We start from the raw sequence: 10,543 nt of genomic DNA, 5'->3' as shown, positions 1-10,543 counted from the left end.
GAATAATTATAGAGATGCCTTCATCTATTACAATTATTGATTATTATGACAACTCCAAATAAATACATATAGGCGTATTACCTAATTAAAATTAAACACGATATTATTAATTTAGTACTTAATCCACATACTTTAATTCAGTGTTTGTTTCGTCCACTTCAATGGGACGTTTTCAACACGGCGACACCGGTCCTGATTATAATAAACGTCTGTCAAATACGTATTACATAATATTAGAGTGTTTTATTTTAATTAATACAATGGCACACCATTAAAGACAGACATATTTGTGGCCGAATGACAGTAATGTTTAATGGTAATTTAAAAATTAATAACGAGTGATTCTACACTCCTTTTTTATTTTTTTCTAAGCGTTATTAAGAGTTGGTAATATCACAAATATCGTAAACGTCTACCTACGTGATTTTCTCAAAGAGTAGATATTTGTTATTATTTCAATTCTATTACCCACTATCTTACTACACTATTATATCACTACACTACTGTCATTGGGCATCATCGCCCGTTGAATTGTTAAAAAGAATATTCTAAGAATATAAAAATATATTATTTTCTTTTTGATACACTGATTTTCTTCTGCCGTTTGTAGGTACTAACACCACACAGATTAATGATATTATTCAGATTTCGCGCCCATGCACATAGACCACTATGCTAAAGGCGCCATACTTAATTGCGACAAATTTTGATTAGTGGTTCTTAATACTCTCTGAAGCGCTTTCCAAATTTTTCAAAAAAGATTTTTTCTATTGGTTATAATATATTTTCTCAGAAGTGTTTTCAAAATTATGTAGGCAGATATGTTCAATAATTAGAATGTTACATTCTTAAATCTTATGAATTATTCGTTACTTAAATATAAAAAAATAGTTAATAATTAAAAAAAATAATGATATTATTACTGACTCAAAACTAATAATTCGAATTTAAAGTACGTTAAAACTTGTGTGAAAAATAGTTTATTTACTTTATAATAAGTAAGTACGTATTGTATTGATGTGTTGATATCAATCTATCAAAGGCTTATGGAGCACTCCATCTTACCTTACAGTAATTTCCAATGCAAACGGTCAGTCACCAGCGAAAACCGAAAAGATCGGCTGCGTTAGGTGTTGCTCCTATTAAACAAAAATAAATAACTACAATTTATAAATAAAGATACAATCCACAAAAGGAAAAACCTGTTTACATTGTGAAATTCTGTTCAAGTTTACCGGCTGTCTATGGATGTGTCACTTTCTGGGAAAATTTCAAACTTAGAACGCTAGCGGAAGTGTCAAAACGCGCGGGAACAAAAAATTTGACATTTGACTGCAAAAATCGCGTAGGTGCTAAATAAATAAAATAATAATTGTGTCCGTTATTTAAATACGGTAATCGCAAATCGATATGTATTGTGTTTACGAACGATGTTATCGCCCGTGTGAAATATCTTGACTCACCGTGTGTGCATTATCGTAAAGCGAAAAGTGTTTATCTCACAAATTCAACAATAAATTGAATACGAACAAAGCAAAAAATAATATTTAATAAAATAATTCAAAATGCCGCAGCTGACATCTGGCAGTGGAAGCCAGAAGCTTTTTTTCGATACAAAAAGCTTAGCCGAGTTCTCCACCAAAGATTTGCGAAAAATCGAGAAAATAGCGGAGTGGGTGACCAATGATTTGGGCGTGACAGAGACGTCTATGAATGAAAATTTGATATTCGTTTCGAAAATAATGCAAAGAATGAAAATGAATGCCACGAAAAGTCAGAAGTTTTTAATTAAATACTATAAAGCAAGATCTGTAGAGGGATTTCCCGATATATTTCGCAATGTCAATGTGGAGAGTGATGAAATATTGAAGAGCTGTCAATCAACGTAAGTGTTTTGCCGAGTATGATATTAATTAATAAGGGGACCGTTGAATACTACATTAAAAAGTGTTTTAAACTGTGTGTGTAGATAAATTCACAATTTTAAATTATTTGCGTTCATTAAACAGTTTCAGTTTGTTACAAGGACAATAATATTATAGCAGTGGCGAAGGGTGGAGGTAGGCTGTTAAGATCCGCCATAAAATAGTGCACATTAAACTTTGTCAGTCATGTTTGTTGTCATTGAACTACGAATACAATTTACAGATGGTGTTGGTTAATTTTTAAAATTCAATTAAACCCTGCGAAATCCAAACCACAATTGATAGGTAATAGTCAAAAAATACTCGTCTATCAACAATTATTGTAGTTTGGTTAGGCAGGGCTTAATAATTAACAAAAAAATACCAACATATTGTGTAATATATATTTCTAATTCAACGAAAATAATATAAGTATGAATGAAAAAGATGCGTGCAGAATTTGTCGGAAAGCCCATAGCATACCTAAACTATTATGGCTTGGTTCAGGCAGGGTATAATTGGTTTTTAAAAACTATCCAACACCATCTGTAAATTAATTGTAGTCATAGTTCAATAAAAAAAATACGTATGACTAACAAAGTTTAATGTACACTATTCATGTAAAGCGGTGTCTACATTAGCAACAAGTTGCTGGCAACGTCATTAATTTTCGAGAATTTTTTTGTGTAAATCTTGCCCATTTTTTTAATAATAAAATGCCTAATTCTTGTCAAATTTGGGATCACAGAGATTATCAATATAATTTTTTATTGTAAATATTTTACTACAATAATATCGACACAAATTTTACTTATGGTTTTATAAATGCTTTTAAAAATTAATAAATCTAAAAAATCTTAGCACCACTTCACATGGACGTACTGAAATATGACTATATTTTAAAACATTAGAGCGAGAGGTTTAAAAGAATACTATTTTATGTAGTAAAAGTACTTTATGCAGTTATCAAATGTTTAAAATAAATATAAAGGATAATAAGGCTTCAAAATTATGTAAATAGATTATCTTCAACGTTTAAGGAATGTCCAGGATCATGTCTTGAAAATAGCATAAAAGCGCCATTTTGACGTACGCTGAGCATGTGGGCCGTTAAGTAAAACATTATTATTTTTCTTATTCTTTTTAGATACGAAATAATTACTTAATTAAATCATTTTGAAATATGCCAGCTTCGTATTTTTCTGTAATGAATCTCTAGAAGGCGGCGCATTCACCTTAGTAGAAATAGTTACAATTAACCTGTATTACGTTGCAAATTATTTCGTTATCCCGTCACTATAATATGTCCAAAGTAAGTAGTAGGCACTTCACTTTGCATTAAGACGGTACTTCAGTGAAACGGCAAATAATTTTCAAGTAAAGGTGCGACGAAATTTCGGACTGGCTGGCAATCGGAGAGCGAAAGTCGAGCTGTGAACACGTCAATTTGTTTTGTGATGGCGACGGGGGAATTAATTTTTAACTCGTGTAAAGATGAGTAAAAAGCGTGACCCACTTACTTGAAAAAGAAAACATGTCAATGAATGTATTATTGTTATTAGTAATAGAACAATAAACATGACATTAAATGGACGCATGTTGACTTTTTATGTTTTGTTCTGTACGCGTCATCTGCACAATCTTCGCGTCGCGTAGTCACGATCGTTTTAGGCCGTGCCCCAGCTGAAGTATAGCCTTAAGCAATCGACCATCTAAAAAAGTGCACTCCATTAAATCAATATGCAAAACAAAATGACTGCCAGAAAATAATCATTAAACTCAAGCGTCATATATTATTCATAATATAGAAAAGCTCAGAAGAAGGTTTTCCTCGAGATATGGCTATTGTATTCTGTGCGTTATATATTACCATAATTATGTGGACTTATAATATTGTTATGGGTTTTCGGATAAATTCAACATTTAGTTGGAAGTGGTTGGTAAGATGTCCGACACAAAAGTGACGCTGGGTTGGTTAGCTTGCGATTGTAACATATTACATATTATTATTATTAGGGATTGCAATACCGGTATTTTCGGTATTAAGAAAGCACACTCGTTTACGTTTTTGAAAATGAATTATAAAGTTATGTGCCGCTAAAATGCAAATATATTGAGTGAATTCAGCAGAAGTGAAAAAATAATGAATGAAATTTCGTCAAATATAATATGTATATAAGTAATTGTCGCTAAGAATTATCATAATATTATTTCGAAATAGAAAAGATCCGTGACAAAAATTTTCAATTATTCTACAAGCGTTGAATTTAAGAAACTTTTCCTGCAGCCGGACTTATTTGTACTTGATAAGCTTTCGATAGCTTTGTTAAAATTATCAATATATTCAAATTATTTCAAAATAATCACTAGTTCTACAATTGTGATCAATACATATTTTTAAATGTCAACATGGAGGTTTTTGCCATAAAATAATATTTTTAAAAGATTTTAATAGCTATATTTATTGATAAGCACCTACTTCAGTTTTTTTTAATGTTTAAGAAATACCGGTATTCAATAAGAAATACCGAAAAACTTATATTCACATTTTCATTCGGTATTGCAATCCCTACATATTTTAAACGATTAGGTTCGATAAGGGATAAAGGTATTTTAACTGCTTTCCGTCTGTCGAATTGAAGGCGTGAATTGATTGTGCGATAAGGTACACTTGCGACTGAAATCAGGTATTTACAAAATACATAACAATATTGCCCAATTATTCCGTTTTCATAATTATAGTTTTTTTATATTTGATTTTTATTGTTGATGTTTATTATTGGTTTTATTAAGTGTTTATTGATTACAAGATTACATAGTTTGTTAAGTGTATATTTTCACAAGCAGTTGTAAAAAAAAAAAGAAAGTAAGATTTGAAAACAGAATCAAAAAAGCGTCTAATCCATTAGAGCATTGTTTCTAATTATATAATTGTTGCCATAGAAAAGATGTCAATATTGTGTTTTTATCACCAAACTGATTATTAATAACATTGTTATTTTTCAGATATCTTTTTACCGTCCCCCAGCTAACGAAAAATGGCCACAAATTAACAATAATGAAAATAATTCCTGGATTTGAATCAGAAGATTTTGATGGAATAGCATTCTTCAAGAGATTTTTCATGGTGTCAGATATCAGGTATACAAAAAGCTATTAAACATGTTAATTATTATTATCATAGAGACATCTAGTCATGCAGTGGTATTAAATAGGTAGAAAGGTGGACTCAGGGGTCACTGGATCGACGAAATAGTTATGCTTTGCGGAATTACGCATGAAAAGGCTTTCGTCCGGCAGTAGATAGATCAAAATTGATAAAGACTTGACACATTTAATGATGTTTTGACGTTTAAATCTTTATAATATTTATTCTTTTTTAACACAAGGTATAACAGTACATAGTGTAGAAAAACAGTTATGTATGACGGTGATAGTGAAATAATCAAACACCCAGGCATTGAGAAAATTACATATTATTATGTAAATATATTTTGACCTCACCGGTAATCTAATCCAAAGCCCTCGGATGAAAGGCTAACGTCTAATGCACTAGACTACCTCTCCGGCCGCCTATTTATTTACTCACCTAATTTAATTCTACAATAAATACATAAGAAAATTATAATTTATCCTATGAGGGTAAATCCTGAACCATATTATTGATGACATATTATGCCAATCTAATAGAGATATTTTCTAAAATGGAGATCCAGTGTCGAATATCTGATCTGAAAATGATAGATTGTAAGTAAAGTTATCGTCTGATGCAATGATGAATTCTTTAATTTATCAAAGAAATCCCTAACTCTTCATACATAATATAAAAATGTTTCAACTTATGTAGATAGGTGGGACACCTGCGATGAATGAGTGGCGAAGAAGGTACTTAGTTGATTTCCATGGGGGAGGAAATGAGTGGGAAAACCGAGATTTAGCTGGAGGAATAATTTTGGGAGAGACAACAGGCAAATATTGCTGTCGGACAACTGCAATATAGGGCTAGATTTCAATCGCAGCGCCATCGAAGATTATGATTATTAAAATTATTTTTTTCAGGTGGAGGGAAGAAACGCCATCAAAAGGTGACATTTTCGTAATCGATTTGGAAGGATTTTCAAAATCTCATATCATGAAACATGCTAATCATTCTCAACTCTATAGATTTGTGAAATGTGCCAAGGTAATTAAAATATATGTCGGTGGGTATTGTTAATATTACCTCCATAGCATTATGTGTGAAATGCATGTTAACCTGCATTATTGTTGAGTCTAAAGGCCCATCCACATTGAGGTGCATGTCGCGGACTATCACGTGAACTCACGGCGATAAAAATGTCTATGGTTTCGTCATTTTTCAGAATATTTTGAACGTGCACCATCTCGTAAATTCACTGAATAATGACAATGATGAAGAGTGCCTACTATAATGTATTAGTAATTTGAATTATAATTAATTATTCATGCTAATTTCAATTAATTTTAACAATTTTTACACGTGCGTACGTTAAAATACATGCGGCATGACATTCATAGATAATGGGACACAGCCTGCAGACCATAGATCATATACAACATTATCATAGGAAATACATTGTGCCAACTGCTAAAAACAAAAAAGAACGTCAGTTCGACGTGACAGACGAAAAGTGTTGGCATGTGGAATATGATAAAAACGTTCAATTGTCGTTCATTGAATCATGCAGATGCCGATGCAGTGAAGTCCAACGTGAAGTGCCATCATTCTTGTTTTAATGATTACGGCAGATTTTGCCAACTGACAATGTTCGTTTAACTCATTTGCTGCTGACTATATAATGAGGTTTTAATTAGCACCTTTAAAATGCACGTTAATTACATCGATCGGCCGCCTGGTCATTACGCGCATGTGCGTCTTCAGCGTCCAAAGTATTAAAGGTTCAAAATGTGCTACGGGATGGGAACATCAGTCTGATTTTAAACACCAAGAACAACGACATTACATAATTTTTTCCCATAGCGGCAGCCCGTGACAGCAGGCGACAAGCACCGTGACATGCACCTCAATGTGGGTGGGCCTTGATGCTGCGAGTGCATTATGATCACGTCACATGCTGTCATGTCCTGCTAGTACGGTGACAAATTTAGTATTATGGTTTTGTCATTCCGCAGAATATTTTGAATGATCACAATCTCTATAAATTTAATTTTGAAAAGTGCCAACTCTAATTTATTAGTATTTTTAATTATTATTCATTATTCGTGTTATTTTCAATTAAGTTTCTACGTGTGCGTACGTTAAAAATTACTTGCGATACCATTACGTTTGTCTTTAAGATATTTATATTTAAACCTGTTTTGCGACGTTCATTTGCAAGCTCTTGCATGCTGTTCTGAAGATCTTCTCGGATGTCTGCAAAAAAAATATATCTGATGATGTGTCATTTTTTAATATTTTTGCCATTTCAATCCATGATCTTGATGTCGTAATCTAGACCGGTCTCCATGCAGATGTAAACCGAATAATTTTATATTCTCCACCCACTCCACAGGCAAAATATGCTAATTAGACTTATTTAAAATAACCTAATCACTTTTAAAGACTATTGAGATATAGAACTTATTGTTTCCACTCAATTGTTAAACTTTATCTCACTGACTTATAATAACACTAACTATAATGCTTTTCTTTATTTTTTCAGGATACATACCCTCACAGACTTTACGCCGTGCATTTTATAAATGTTAAATCATGGCAGAGAAAAATTATATCAGTATGCCTAAAAATGTTAAGAGTCGACAAAAATACAATGTTAAAGATTAATATGCACCCACAAAAGTTGGACAAAAGTGAAGAATATTTAATGGAAGATTTGCCAGGAAGTTTACAAGACTTAAATGGTATAATATATATTATGTATATAGTCAAATTATTACTACTATACTCTTTTCAATGGGTTCAGCGATGGCTTTTATCTTCTGTTCATAACACTTAGCTGGCCGACCTACCAAGCCGGGCCCCTACTAAGATATTATATCTCCTTTCCTCCTATTATATTTTTATAATTGTAAAGTACTATTTGATGTAGGTATAAGATACCTACTGAATATACCCGAAATTCATATATTTTTTTTTTGAAAAAAAACAATATGTTAAATGATCCAAAGAATCCGTAAACCTTGGATCAAGAAGTAAGCATTCGAAAAGGTGTTGTATATAATATAACAGACAGTGCTGAGATCTTAAGTATAAATAGCATAAAACTACATAACAAAAAAACTTAAATTATCTAATGCTTTGTTTAAGTAGTTACATATTGTATTAGTAGAAGATTCCATAGACTTGAATACAGTATTTATATACGTGTATCTGAATCTTTCATTCAATGATTTGATACAGATGGCTCCGTTAGTATTTTTTTATCTTTGAATTAGTGTCTTTAGGTTTAGGTTATTTAATTTTATTTTTCTTAATGAAGTAGGCTTTAAATAATTGCCTAGTATAGAGTATTTATAACTGACGTCGCCACAAGTGCCTCTTAACTTTAGGCTTCCGAAATCATTCAGTTATTTTGAATTGAATCACAACAACAGTTGATGAAAGAATTCAGAAATGTAAGAGGTGCAACAGTCAGGAATTTTTGCGATAATATAATGGTATGATGCAATGAGGAAATGAAAACATATAATATTTTCTTTAATTTCATTTCAGATCTATGGACCAATCGTCTCATTTGCAATGGACCCTGGCTGGAGAATCAAGAAGAGAAATGCAAAACCTGTGTACCAAAAAAGTTTCATATTGAAAAGTTTTTTGACAGCGATGAAAAACTCTACACTTCGAATCATCAAGAAGTTTATACGTACGTCTCGTTGGAGGGTGTATTCAAGAAAATGGACGTTGAAGACTGATTGTGATTATTTTGATAGTGATATACGATTAAAAGAAACACAGTCTCTATCCACCATATATTATACTGTGTAGGCGCCAGGGAACACAGGATAAATGTAAACTGAAATACCTAACGGGCGTGGAGTAACAGACAACAGATCTCGAGTGTGGAAGAATATGGGATAAACTTAAATACATGTAGAGAATATGTCATTATAAGCTTTTCCTTCATTTTGACAACAGCTCTCTGTTTATACGCTGATGAAATATTTACTATTGGTGTATTTGAAGGTTTCAACACACACTATTGCACGTCTATAATATTTGTAGGACACTCACACATTCAAAAACTCTGCTTCAAAATGTAGTATATGGGGTATAGTCTATCTGAATTAAATTAATAATTATAATTTGTTCTGTGGTAGGCGCTGTTTGTGTGCTAACGTCGTCTGCGTTTATATCGTTTTATTTTTCATTCCTCGGTATAAGTACAACCAATGACAATGTCATTGAGTACAATGGAATTCGTTAAAAATTCGGTCAACGAAAAGAATACAAAGCTATGGAAGTGTGTTGCCTTGTGGGTGTGATTCTAATAAGGCACGGTTCTCGAGTGTAGAGAAATGTAGAATATACTACTTAAATAAGTTATAAAGAATATGTTATTTTCAATATTTACGCCTGTATTGAATGTATCATAATATGCGTTAGAGTTTGTCACGTAAATGCAACTATTTTGAAATATATTTGAGGACATTGCAGCGATTTATGTTCTGTTTATTAGGTTTCTCATTAAATCAAGACGTCCTGTTAAACTATACATTTATATGGCTACTGAATTTCGATAGATTGAAGGCTTTAAATAGCTCAATGATAATATGAATATTATGTAACATTGTATTATGATATAAAAAAATATAATAATATATAAGTAATATTAAAGTATGTTTGTACCAATATTAAAAAGTATCTAACTAAAAAATATTTATGCTACAAATATTGTATTAAGTAAGTTAGTGCAAAGATATTGTATATTGTCCATCTTTGTATGTTTCTACTCGTATTTAGACATACTTACAATAATTTTACAGCATAAAGATGCGATGCAGACAAACGTTTCGTGTACTTACTGGGTTAACTCAATTTCGACAAAAACTGGAAATACAATATCTTTACACTAAGCACTTTGCATCGTTATTATCATGTAACCTTAATATTGTACTTTTAACAGAATACTTGTTTCATCTTGATGGACATTTTCTTTTGAAAATGTTCAAAAATGTATAATAGATTTTTTTACCTCGGCTTTTGCTGGTTTATCTTAATTATTATGCTATTAAATAAAACATTTTTTTATGTAGGTACATAAGTACTTAAATGTTTATTTGATTTTAAAACCAAATTAAAAAATACCATATAGGTATCGTGGGGTAGGTACTGCAAAAAGTATGTAAGTGGTGTTATGGAGTTATGGTCATTTTAAAGTTTGAAATCTTCTATAAAATCAGCCTTATCCTAAACCTAATTGAATTTAAGTTTTTTAGGTTGGATTATATTCCATTATTTTCGTATAATATAATGTAATCCATGATATTATCTAAAAATTATAGGCAAAAGGTTATATTTATTAATAAACGGTTATACTTATCAATCTTTGGCAGAATAGATTTTATATAATATTTTGATAATATTATACTGTGAATTCCTATTGGAATCAAGAATGCAAATCATCGAACTGTTATGTCCCTCGGGAAAGAAGGCAAAAGAA

At 31.4% G+C, this 10,543-nt stretch overlaps 1 protein-coding gene across 1 annotated transcript; it reads left to right on the top strand.

Moving 5' to 3' along the window:
* The first annotated feature begins 1,093 nt into the window (after positions 1 to 1,093).
* On the top strand, positions 1,094 to 10,146 carry LOC147069671 (uncharacterized). Its single transcript, XM_085950488.1, has 5 exons — positions 1,094 to 1,885; positions 4,911 to 5,045; positions 5,964 to 6,087; positions 7,586 to 7,784; positions 8,596 to 10,146. The coding sequence occupies exons 1-5, from the start codon at positions 1,566 to 1,568 to the stop codon at positions 8,793 to 8,795; spliced, it is 978 nt and encodes a 325-aa protein (XP_085806614.1). The 5' UTR covers positions 1,094 to 1,565; the 3' UTR covers positions 8,796 to 10,146.
* The last annotated feature ends 397 nt before the right edge of the window (positions 10,147 to 10,543 follow it).

The sequence above is a fragment of the Rhyacophila brunnea genome, unplaced genomic scaffold (assembly GCF_057557595.1).
Source record: "Rhyacophila brunnea isolate RB1 unplaced genomic scaffold, BYU_Rbru_1.0 scaffold_23, whole genome shotgun sequence".
Lineage (NCBI taxonomy): Eukaryota > Metazoa > Arthropoda > Insecta > Trichoptera > Rhyacophilidae > Rhyacophila > Rhyacophila brunnea.
Note: the sequence above shows the minus strand (reverse complement) of the source record. Positions and strands in the feature narration are given on the sequence as shown.